The sequence below is a fragment of the Enhydra lutris genome, unplaced genomic scaffold (assembly GCF_002288905.1).
Source record: "Enhydra lutris kenyoni isolate GAN:26980312 unplaced genomic scaffold, ASM228890v2 scaffoldscaffold18, whole genome shotgun sequence".
NCBI classification, from domain to species: Eukaryota; Metazoa; Chordata; class Mammalia; order Carnivora; family Mustelidae; genus Enhydra; species Enhydra lutris.
The window spans coordinates 20059823-20072740 of NW_019154102.1; the positions used below are offsets into that span (position 1 = coordinate 20059823).

A 12918-nucleotide genomic window follows, 5' to 3' on the forward strand; every position below is an offset into this window, starting at 1 on the left:
CTGGGGATAAAAATATATTATATGTTTATAAAAAATAAAATTTAAAAAAAATTTAAAAAAAAGAACACATTAAAAAAAAAAGAGTAAACTTATCATGATGAGCACTGGGCAATGCATGGAAGTGTGGAATCACTATAATGTACACCTGAAACTAATGTAACACTGTATGTTAACTATACTGGAATTAAAAATTTTAAAACACAGTAAAAAATAAATAAATAAATAAAAAATAACCTAAAAAATCGGCATTATCTTCTGATAGGATGTCAACACTCTCAGAGCTGCCCTTCCTTAGTTTCAGTATATTGAACCCAAAGGAACTGAGGACCACTAACGTAGGAATGTCACCCATCAGGAAGGCCAAGTTGAGAACAACGTGTCTACAAGTCAGCTGGCTTTTGTCTGTTCTGGGGAGCTCCTACACTCCTGCAACCAGGCATTCACGAACAAATTTACACAAATATGTCTCTGCTGAGAAAATAACTCAAAGAACTGAAGTTACTAACGTTGTGTCAGTAAAGTCAGTAAAGAACTACCAGTCAGTAAAGTCAATTCTGCTTTCAGAGGTCATTTCACTTCAAATGTCAAAAAACAAAAATAAAAACAACAAAAAACACAAAAACCCTACATATTAGGAAGTTTTTTTTTTTTTTTAAGATTTTATTTATTTATTTGGCAGAAAGAGAGATCACAAGTAGGTGGAGAGGCAGGCAGAGAGAGAGAGAGGGAGAAGCAGGCTCCCCGCTGAGCAGAGCGCCCGATGCGGGGCTCAATCCCAGGACCCTGAGATCATGACCTGAGCCGAAGGCATGACCCACTTAACCCACTGAGCCACCCAGGCACCCGGATTAGGAAGTTTTAAAGTTAATTCGTTTCTTTCAAACAAAGAAATACTTTGAACTTTAGTAACTACACATGGGTCCAAGTTAATAACCAAAAACACGAGATAAAAATCTTACAAGGATTTCCCACAGTTCTTAGGTTTCTACATAGCAGCAGTAAAAGTAAATTCAATATTCGGTTTACATTTTATTCAAAGGATAAATACAAAATTAGGAAAGCAAGAGATAAAAGTCAAAGCAAATATATTTAATATTTCAAAACAACTCTACATACAAAGCAAATGGGCAGGGGGAACGCCCCATGAATCAAACTGGCTACCTGCATTCACGTCTACCAGAAACTTGTATTTACTATTTCCCTTGCCTGAGAACTACCAGCCTTCACTGTCTCAGGTATGATCCAACCCATCAGGGGCACTGTTTGAAGACCAGGCTTTCTAATGAGTCCATCTCACATTGAACTTGCCACAGAACATCAATGTCTGGAGGACGCCACACTGGCATCAGTGAGGACAACATGCGGACAAGAGTGTCACCTGAAAGGGGCTGTTGGCAGGAATAAACTGTAGTGGCCCTGGTATGCGGGGAGCTTTACAGCCGGGATGTTGTAGGACAACCTAAAATTAATGGACAGCCACCTCTGAGTCTCACAAATTAAGAATGTATTAGCTGGGGTGCCTGGGTGGCTCAGTGGGTTAAGCATCTGCCTTTGGCTCAGGTCATGCTCTCAGGGTCCTGGGATGAAGCCCCACATCAGGCTCTCTGCTCAGCGGGGAGCCTGCTTCCCCCTCTCTCACTGCCTGCCTCTCTGCCTACTTATGATCTCTCTGTCAAATAAATAAAATCTTTTAAAAAAAAAAAGAATGGAGTAGCTAAGAAGCACAGGGTCATTTGCCCTTTAGGCATAATGAATCTAGAATTCTCCGTGACTATTCTGGCAATTCTAAGACCTCACCGTATCTACCTCCATTTCGGAACACATAAAGCTGAGTGATAGAGGCAAAAATGAACTCCTAAAGGCCCCCCCCCAGAGTGTACAAGAGCTATGAGTTCCACAATACACCTTATTAGGCTCTGGTTTTTAAATTGTTGGATGCTTCTAAATCACTCAGGATACTGCAGAAAATAAAGCATATGAAAAACATGCCAAGAGCTTTCATCCTAATAGGTATAAACAATCTTTTTAATCTTACACAAACAGAGGTAGACTGATAAGTGAGTGGAAGGAAAGAACTGTAACTCTATCCAAAAAGCATTTCTCTAATTGTTTACAAGCTCCATTTTTTATTCCATATTTTCAACTGTACATTCATACTTCATTTTCAAAAATCTCTTGAAATATGAAAAGGAAAATATGGCTACATGACAGCATTAAGAGAAATACATGAGAAAACACATACGTGAACCTTGGAATTTGAGCCAATAAATCATGTTAGTATGAAGTTCAAAAATGTGGCCTTTCAATCTTGCAAATAATCTCTGTACACATGCTAACCAAAAAAGAGAATAATGAATTTATCTTATTACACACATACTTCTGGGGAAGGGATCTGCTGGTTAAATGACCTGTAACCTGGCAACCTGTCTGTATATAATGACAAGATTAGTTTATAGCTCCAGGATGTTTAAACTAATAAAGTTCCGACATCATTTCTTTTCTTTTTTTTTTTTTTTCATTTCTTTTCTTACATCATTTTATAAAATGCAGGATACCTATTTACCTTCAGATTAATGAGAGAAGCTTAACTCTCACTTCTTCTCCTCATCCAAAAAAAGTTAACAAATTCTTTTTCTTAAATGCCACTCCAATGAAAAACAGGCCTCTAATTTTTTAGGGAAATTATTTCTTGGCCTTTAGTAAGTACTCAGTAAATACTTCCAGCCAACTGAGGAGAATTTAAAGATAACTGCTTAATAAAAGTAAAGCTGGATTTTATGCCAAAATGTGGCCCATGGAAAAAATGACCCACGCTGTGTGGCAGCCCCAGGCTTTGCTGCAACACAGAGACAGAGATGAGGGACTGGCCTCCATCTCCGGGAAGGCAAAACAGCACAGCTATTCATTCAAACTACCCTGGCTCATAACTCTGTCTCCTGCAGAACACAGCAAGTGCTGTAAGCACTCGGGATAGAGATTTTCGCTTGCTGTTTATAAAAGGATCCTGTAAAAGGAATCTTTGTTCTATAATTAACAGATTGCCAGATACTACAGAAACTTTAGCATACATGCTGTCTTGTTACTCACCCATCTTAAATATCCTTCTTTTGCAACTATCAATTTACTTACGCAAAGCTGTTGATCACTGTATACACTAGAAATTCCCTAGAAACAACACATTCTCACAAAAAATTTTAAAAGACTTGTTAAGGTATATGACATCATAAAAAGTAGATCCTTTGTTTTAATCTAATTGATTCTTTCAAAAAACAACTGGCAAGTTGGAGACATGAAACTCTTGATTATATTTATCCAATCATCTCTTCCTTTAAAAAGCAACAGTAATGAAGTAACTTCTAACATCAGAATAGTTTACTAACAACTAACACTGGCTACATTCTTAGTGCAATACAATCTTTAACACATCTACAAACATGTATATACTTCAAATATTGGCAAATTGCTTCAAAATGCAACTCTCAGTAAGTTTTGGTAATTTATTCACAGTTCAAGGTTAGAGTTATTGGACTTACAAGACATGAGGAAGAAATGATCCAATGGCTCGGTAAACTACACATTTATCTTATATAACAGAAAACTGAAACAAAGCAAATATTCTAAAACCTCCTGCTCACAATAAGTATAATTTAAACAAATACCAAAAGTTTTATTTAAGCAAAAAAGAAAGAAGAAAGAAAGAGAGAGAAAAAGGAGAAAAAGACACCAAAAAAACCAAACCGAAAGTCAACCACAGAACATTTAAAAAGCTAACAGGATCATTTCTGTATTCATTCTGAGTACCGTAAGAAAGGTAATTCAAGAATTTCCTAAAACATTCTCATTAGCTGTTATTTATGGTAGATTCCTTAACAGTGATACCAAGCTATTACAGACTTACAAGTTAATACAGCATAACTTTACAATCTTGCTAGTTAACTATGATTTTCTTTTAACCCTGGACATTATTGGTTCAAAGCAAATGTTATCAGTCCTATCAGTTGTCATGTCACAGATCTGAAGATATGGTTAAACTCATCAAGCTACAGAAATACTGATATATTAATAATCCTTAAATATTTTGAGAAAAAAAAAACGATGTGTTAATTTTCTAAACTTGAGATTCTAACGTGAAGAACACAGAAAGTGATCTGAAGTGTGTTTTCATGAAGACGACACTCTATCTGGTAGTCTGGTAGATAAAATCCACTGACTACGTGGACATAAGGCTAAAATACCTTCCTTTACCATTCCCTTCCATTTCTTTGGCCTTTGCAAATTCCGTGTGAGCTATGATTTCTTCTTCAACAAACACTTTTCAATAACATTGTGCTTTTTAGAAAAATCACTTAAGTTTTCACATACTACTGTTAACATTAGTCTTTCCCTTTTATTGCTATAGTATATCCTAAGTTTTTAAGCAGATAAAACACTGACTCCAAAGGACTTCTTAAAATATATTTGTTAAAGCAAACATTTCAGCTGGTCTTCCTCCTTTGAAGACAATATAAGTAAGTGCCAAATAAACATTACCAAGAAGCTAAAAAAAGACAGGGAGTGGGGGCAAGGAGGCTCCTTTTCCTCCTGTCCTCATGATTAGCTTAGGCCAAAAGATCTGTAGTCAGAAGGCTAAGATGACATCATCTTAGAAACAACTTGCCACAAAACTAAGAGAGAAAATCTGTGTTAGCTCTCTTAACCCTCAGCTCCACCTGCAGACAGCCCTGAGTCCGCCTCCTGGAGTAGTACCGATGCTTGCTGCTTTCTCCCTTGTGCATTTCGCCTTTGCCGCTCCCTGGCGCACCACAGACATGTGGTGGTCCACGCAGCCTGTGGCAACAGTGCACTCTACAAAATGCACCTTCCCTCTTTTGAACATTATACTTCCCTAAACTTGGACCATTATTTAACAACCCAGCTCACCTCCACTTTTCCATTCCCTTCACCTTGTGCCCGCAATGATCTTGGTCTTCACCAGTAATAAGTCTGCCTGGGGACAAGCAGACTCTGCTTTCAACATGATGTCCTTTCCAGGTCCTGGCACAGTGACTTGCCCATAGTAGGAGGCTGACACAATTAGAGCACACTAAAAACAGTGAGCATTAATTTCCTCTTCCCAGTCATTCCTATGGCACAGGGAATTTAAAAAAGACAGAAAAGCCAACTGACTGCAAAGGAACCATCATTTGCTGAGCCATGTGTGAGATGCTACCCATGATCCCAGCCTAAAAAGGGCTCAGGGCTGAGGTAAGGAACTAAGTTACATGTGAATGAATTTAAACTCTAAATGTACTACAAGAAAGAACTTTTTATATAAGACTCCTTTTGTAGAATACCTTTCTTGAAAAACCAGATTCTCTTACCTATTAATATTACATTGGTTCTAACTAGGCATGCACACTTATTAGTGATTTGCCTCATTAGAGTATCCTTTTTTGTGTTTGTAATTAATACACAAAAGCATTTAAAAATCACTACGTGAAATAAAGTAAGAAGCAAGAAGGGACAAAAAAGAGAAACCATGTTTATTTGGAAAATATCACTTCTTTTTTCTTTAACATCAGCTTTTGATATCCAGTTCAGAACTTATCCTAGCTTGAAGTGTGTGTGTGTGTGTGTGTGTGTGTGTGTGTGTGTATGTGAGAGAGAGAGAAAGACAGACAGACATAGAGGAAGAGAAAAAGAGAAATTGAAAACCAATGATTGATTTCACATATTTGTTCACTTAGAATGCCGATTTAAACTTCAGACCATTAAGAAATGTTACAAATCCACACAAATCAGACATAAAATGCTAATTTAACATAAGAAATGACATTATACACATACTAAAACTAGCAGGCCTAAACAAAATCATCTCAGAAACAATTAAAATAGATAAATATAGCTATAGTGACAACATACATAGAATGATGTAAATAGTAACCTTATTTTATTTTTAAAAACAACCAGGTTTCTAGTCTCCATTGAGGACAGTTCTTCCAAAGTACCTCAAAATATGCTAAGTATTTTTCTAACCCTAATACACAAGCAGAATCCTGTGCTCCCCTTGTAGCAATAGCTATTAGAAAATCTTAACCTCACCAAGAAATTCAAACACAGAAAAAAGAAAAAGCCTGAATTTACTTAAATAACTATGCTAAATATCTTACCTTCACAATATAAAGGCAAAAACTTTAAAAAGAGAAGGACTTCACCAAAACACAAACACACTGCTCTATAACCCCCAAGATTTGGCCAAAAAGCCCTGTAAAGAAATGATTACTCACAACACGGTGGGTGTCAAACTAATATTCTACTCTATTTTAATCTAAATTGTTAAATTCTGTTTCTGACATAAACCAGCTGAAGGCACCTTGATACCACTTTACTTATTTGTATCTTCTTCATTCCTAAATAGATTTGAGGGGTGGAACACAGACAGTAGAGAAGTATACCTAGGAAATAATACTATATTTGATGCAATCCTTCACTAGCATCAGTGTAAAACATACAGCTTTCTCTAAACCTAGCTCAGCACATACATTTACAATCAAATGATTAGTCAAAAGACTTGCAAATCTTCCAAACTACAAAGAATTTCCAACTGGCAGGCTGGTACAAGTTTTATGTAACAAGGCAGTAAAAAGTTAAAATTCACTGCAAGCAATTTTTCCTCGGAACAAAAAGTAGAGAACTCTGCATATATCAGTACTGATTTAATCACAGACGCATGACTGCAACTTTGTGTGGTGATTTCCAAGAACAAGTCATTAAAAAAACAAAAACAAAAACACAAGGAACAAAAAACTACAGATACAAGGAAATAAAAACCAGTTTTAGAAGATGGAAAAACTAGGAATAGGACACCCCACCTGGAGGTCCCCCAACTTCACACAGAAAATCATGTTGTCAACTGTCCTAAGCAGCTCAAAATTAAAGTTTCTGCTATAAAATTGTGCAAATACTTGCTGTTAAGAGTGGAGAAAACCAATGTACTACCATACTCTAGCTTCCTACCTTAACTCCGACTCGACCTCCACATAACAAGCAACGGGTCAGAGACATTCAGGTTAACCCAACTTACATAGAAACCCCACTAAGAAAAGCTTTCAGTTTTTAAGTTTTACAAGTGTGATTTAAAAACAAAACACAAATTTCAAAACAAATCACAGCATCTTCTCTTAATTCGTAAACTTAACAAAACCTTAATCAAATGTCTAAGCATTTGCATACATTGCCTCTGTCTTCAGATATTCCAATTAAATGTACTATACTTTCTTTGGGCTGAATGAAGAGAAGCACAGTAAAACAAAGGCCAATTATTCTAAAAACACACAATCCTTCCAGATTGAAGTGCAGGGCCCAGAAATTCAACACCCGGCATCCTTGAAAGAAAATGAGAGCTGAATCTCTTTGTGATAACAATTCCAATATAAATTCCATTATTTAAACTCCCCCACAAATTACTGGAAAAATATGAGGTAATTTCACAAAAATCACAAATTGAGTGGAATAATAATAACCGATATATAAATAAGGATTTACTAAAAAAGGCTTCAGAGGGTGGTATTTTAAATCAAGGTGTTAAATACAAAAGGTGTCTTGTGTTGCTCAACCGCCCAGAGTTGCAGATGCTCCTTATTCTACAGTTACAGATTTGGCAAGATTCCGGGGGAAATCAACCTGCAAAGAAACAATATGTGAAAGACTGTACAGATTGGGTGGAGGGGGGGGTAGGGAGGGAGAAACAGCGACTCTAAGCAAATTACTTTTGCATATAGAACCAGAAAACAACATGTTCCTCAACCATCTTAATTACAGACAATAAAAAACTACAATTAGAAAACAAAATCAAATAATGCATCTTAAAAATCCTGGAATGAGGAAAAAGCATCCTGAAGGAGCCAGCTCAGCAGAGAAAGCGCTCTGTGGTCTTCTGTAAAAGGCGCAGCTCACTTGGAGGGTAATGGGCCTCAGGCAGCTAATGTGGGATATGCCGACAGCTTCCACGCATCTTTCTGGCAGTGGCCCACCCTGGTGCTACAGCAGCCCAGAACCCCCTGACAGTAGTGGTTCCTTGCAATTCCTACCCTGGTGGATGGCACAGTGGCCTCCCTCCCCTGCCTTTCCCTAGGTCTCCTAATGGCTGTGTAAACCTAAGCCTAATTCTCCCTGTTAAATCCTTTCTTACTAGAAATGCCAGTCAGTAGTGATTGAGAGGAGTTGTGTGTGAGAGCAAGATGTTGGGCTGTCATGACCAGGGGACTGGGGATACTAAACCCTGAAGGAAAGAGAGGACACCTGGGGATTCCTCAAGGAGGTAATCTCCAATCACAGAGGTAGGCTCCAAGGTTCCTTCAGGTTCTATGGGTAAAAAAAGGTCATGACGTAATCTCCGAACTGGGCCACGCAAATGTGACAGGTCACAGATAAATACCTGAGGGATTTCTCCAAAGCTGTAGCTAAAAATTTAGAAGGAAAACTACGAATGAACCAGGTAGAAAGCGAGCTCAAGAGTTCCCCGGGACCCGTCACTCACGTCATAGCCTCTCAGCACAGCAAGGTGAAAAGCCAGCAGCTGCAAGGGGATCACACTGAGAATGCCCTGCAAGCAGTCCACTGAGTGGGGCACCTTGATTGTTCTGTTTGTGTTCTTAATGGTCTCGGTATCTTCCTTATCACAAATCACCACTGGGCGTCCCTGGCAAAGAAAAACACACACACACACAAAATCAATGGTAAGCAAAGGCAGAGCTGCTGCACATGAACGTGCAGATTTTGCACTGCCCACATGCACGTGGCCTCACTGACTCACAATCCTACGTGGTAACTCAGATTGATCTGACTTGCAGCAAAGGAAACGGAAACTGTGGGATTTGGTAATTTATTCAAACTCACACAACTGAGAAATACCGAGCTCAGTTAACAGCCAGCAATATCTTTGGGGCTTTATGTAAAAGCCGAGCGAGCTGAAGGAAACTCAGTTAAACACAACACCTGTAATAGTAACATAAAACCCAGTTTCTCCTGAAATATACTTTCAAGAATATTAACTTGAAAGGGAGAAGCCCACAATGAGAGAGGACAGGATCGGGAGACTAGGACCTCAGTTTTGGTCTTGGTTCTGCTTATTATGAGATCGGGAGCTGGGTGCTGTCAAAACTCTTGAGTATCTCAGTTTCTTCACATGTAAACCTCCACATGTTCTGTAAGCCTCCTACTGGGCACTGGTTTATCACTTTAAAGTCATAAAATTCAAATAAGCTTTAGTGACCCAACTCTTAGACAACCCTGGTGCCCTCCCAGGAGCCCCTAACTTACCTGCCTGGCAACCACCTGCTGAAGAGCGTTCTGACACTTGGCGTAAGTGTGATCTCTCATGATGATCATGATAACCGGCATCAACTTGTCCACCAATGCCAGAGGGCCGTGTTTCAATTCACCAGCAAGGATGCCTTCAGAGTGCATGTAAGTGATTTCTTTTATTTTCTAACAGGAGAGAACTAGATTAGTCTACAGTCTGTTTTTCAAAAACCCATTCTTATGCAAATATTACATAAAACATCTGCTGTCTAAAGTCACTATTTAGCCAAAAGTATAAAAGGACCACTGACCTGTAAATATAGGTGAATAGATCATTATTTCTAAACTATCAAGTAACTGGAAGTCTGTTTATTTATTAAGTAAGTAACTAGAAGTTCTAAACCCGCAAAAACTTGAGGATTTCAGATGATCATGAATATATTCCTATTACTCTGTAACTGTTTTTACTTGCCTTATGTTTACTTCCATGAAATCTCACATCTAGAGAATACTTAATCTCTTATTTACTCACATGTAGGCAACAAATTAACCCAAGTAGTTAACTAACTTGCTAAATCCAAATCAAGGTGGTAAAATGTATTTTTCTTGATATTCACTTTTTTTAAGTCTTTTTTTTCCTTAAGATTTTATTTATTTATTTGACAGAGATCACAAGTAGGCAGGGAGGCAGGGAGAGAGAGAGGGGGAAGCAGGCTCCCCACTAAGCAGAGAGTCCGATATGGGGCTCGATCCCACGACTCTGAGACCATGACCTGAACCGAAGGCAGAGGATTAACCCACTGAGCCACCCAGGCGCCCCAATATTCACTTTTGAATTAAGTATTATGTTACCCTTTCTCAAGATAACAAATCCGAGTGCATAAATACAGAGACATTTTCAAAAGTCCTATCTATTTCATTTGACCTAAAAGTATATATGACTGTATGCTAGGTCCATTAAGTCCTTAGACCACAACTGTAAGTGAGAAGACTTACCAGTGCCCCTTCAAGACAAGTAGCATAATGATAGCCACGTCCCATTATCAAGACTGACTTCTGGTGATAAAGTTCTGTTGCCAATTTCTGAATTTCATCATCCATGCTCAGTACCTCCTTAATCAAATCTGTTAAGAAGTAATATTAACAAAGTCTATGAAAAAAGGGTAATAAACTGAATGCTATAATAACAATAATATATTGGAAGCAATCAACAAAAGACCAGTGTTTCTTTTTCTTTTCTTTTTTCTCTTTAAGATTTTTTTTCTTTTTATTTATCTGACAGACAGAGATCACGGATAGGCAGAGAGGCAGGCAGAAAGAGGGCTGGTGGGAAGGAGGCTCCCTACTCAGCAGAGAGCCCCATGCAAGGCTCGATCCCAGAACCCTGGGATGGTGACCTGAGCCGAAGGCAGAGGCTCTATCCCACTAAGCCACCCAGACGCCCGGAAGACCAGTGTTTCTATTCAGTGAAAGATTTTTAAAAACACAGGTGCCAAAGAAGAAGGATCTTTTTGACTAAATAGCTACAAGCCACAGACAGCTTCAAGGACGAGAAAAGGCTTCACCCATTAGCCACTCCCGCAGATAACAAACATCCACTGTGAGATCTTCATACCAGGCAGTCGCTTCAGTCCAAGCATGATCTCTTTGCGTCTCTCTTGCATGGAAATCCTGTCATCGCACATCATGAGGGCAAACATGACAAGGGATACAAATTGGCTGGTGTAAGCCTGAAACACCATAGAGAAGCAGAATTAGTTGCAGTTGCATTTTAAGAAGTTGGATTTTTTAATTAAAAAAAAAGATTAAAATAAAGAATTCCCTCTCATTGGCTTTATAAATATGTATTGTCTATTAAAAAAAAGAAAAGAAAACAAACTAAAAAAAAAACACTGTTAGGGAGCCTGGGTGGCTCAGTTGGTTAAGTGACTGCCTTGGGCTCAGGTCATCATCCGGGGGAGTCCCAGAAGTGAGTCCAGAATCAGGCTCCCAGCTCAGCAGGAAGTCTACTTCTCCATCTGACCCTCTCCCCTCTCACTCTCTCTCAAATAAATAAATATTTAACAAAAAACAAAACAGCATTAACAGCAAACTGAATCAGTACTTGGGAAATCTATCACTAGCCTTTTTTGAACTTGAACAATGACTTAACCTTTATTTCCAAATACAAAACAAAAGTTCCTTATAACACACCAGATGCTTACCAAATCCCTAATACCCTCAGAAAGGAACAGAAACATGCAAAGTAAGGTAAGCAGAGTGTAAATCTGCACGTGCATAACCAGATTAGGTTCTTTTTACAAAAGCAAAGGCCTGAAGGACTTTCCCTGAGGTACCTGTACTGGTTTTGTTGTTTTTCTTTTTTAATTGTTCTTTGATTTTTTTTTTTTTTCACCTTTGCCCATTGCTTATTCTTCACTCCCACCTTTTTTTCTCCAGTTTGACTTAAAAAAATTTTTTTTAAGCTCAATTTTAGAAAAGTGGGTAGAAATAAGAAAAACCATTTTTTAAAGATTTTATTTATTTATTTGACAGACAGAAATCACAAGTAGGCAGAGAGGCAGGCGGGGGTGGGAGAGGCAGGCTCCCCGCCGAGCAGAGAGCCTGATGCAGGGCTCCATCCCAGGACCCTGGGACCATGACCAGAGCCGAAGGCAGAGGCTTTAACCCACTGAGCCACCCAGGTGCCCCAGAAAAATCATTTTTAAAAAGATTTTATTTATTTGACAAAGACAAACAGCCAGAGAGAGAACACAAACAAGGGGAGTGGGAGAGGGAGAAGCAGGCATCCCACCGAGTAGGGAGCCCGATGCAGGGCTCGATCCCAGAACCCTGAGATCATGACCTAAGCCACCCAAGTGTCCCTAATCATCATTCTTAAATGTAAAATTACATTTTAATAACATGATATTAATAACATTTGTGAATACTGCCTATTAATCTTTACTGCCCTCCTTCTTTCTTTAAATGGTTAAGAAAATTAATTGGTAGATATACTCTTATAACTTGCCATATTCTTAATTTAATCACAAGCCCTTTCCCAAAGAAGAATGCCTTCTTTCTAGCTTACTAAACCAGAGCAGTTTTTCCTCTCCTGAGGTGTCAGATGGCCCACATGTTACAGGTACACTTACAAGATTCTCATGAGAATTAAATGAGACCAATGTAAAACATTCAGTGTAATGCCTAACACGCAGGCTCAAAACAAACTTTTACTGATGAAAGCTTAAACTAAGAGACATCTATTTCCCTAGGCTAGAGAACTGTGAATGTTTTAAAATATGCAGTCAACGACCAAGACTATTTTCATTCCCATTAGCTGTATGAGACTGTGAGATGAGTGTTCTGCCACAATTTCTGCAATACTTAAAATTATCTTTTTAATAAGTTTTTACCATTTCATTGTTAGACAATGGTCTCTCTACCACTTTATCATACATATCTTAAATCTGAAAAGACTGTTTTCATGTTCATTAGCCAATGATGTTTTCTCTTTTAAGGATTAACTATATGGGGGCACCTGGGTGGCTCAGTGGGTTAAGCCTCTGCCTTCGGCTCAGGTCATGATCTCAGGGTCCTGGGATCGAGCCCCGCATCGGGCTCTCTGCTCAGCGGTGAGCCTGCTTCCCTCTCTCT

At 38.6% G+C, this 12918-nt stretch overlaps 1 protein-coding gene across 2 annotated transcripts in view; it reads right to left on the reverse strand.

Moving 5' to 3' along the window:
• Positions 1–5641: 5641 nt before the first annotated feature.
• LOC111148069 (glutamine--fructose-6-phosphate transaminase 1) overlaps positions 5642–12918 on the reverse strand; it is a 54052-nt gene continuing 46775 nt past the window's right edge. For both annotated transcript variants that reach the window (XM_022504450.1, XM_022504449.1), the window contains 5 exons: positions 10898–11012; positions 10279–10406; positions 9301–9468; positions 8519–8680; positions 5642–7662 (listed from right to left, as the gene is read on the reverse strand). In XM_022504450.1, coding sequence (XP_022360158.1) covers positions 7618–7662; positions 8519–8680; positions 9301–9468; positions 10279–10406; positions 10898–11012 — 618 coding nt within the window. In that variant the 3' untranslated portion in view covers positions 5642–7617. The remainder of the gene's footprint in view (positions 7663–8518; positions 8681–9300; positions 9469–10278; positions 10407–10897; positions 11013–12918) is intronic.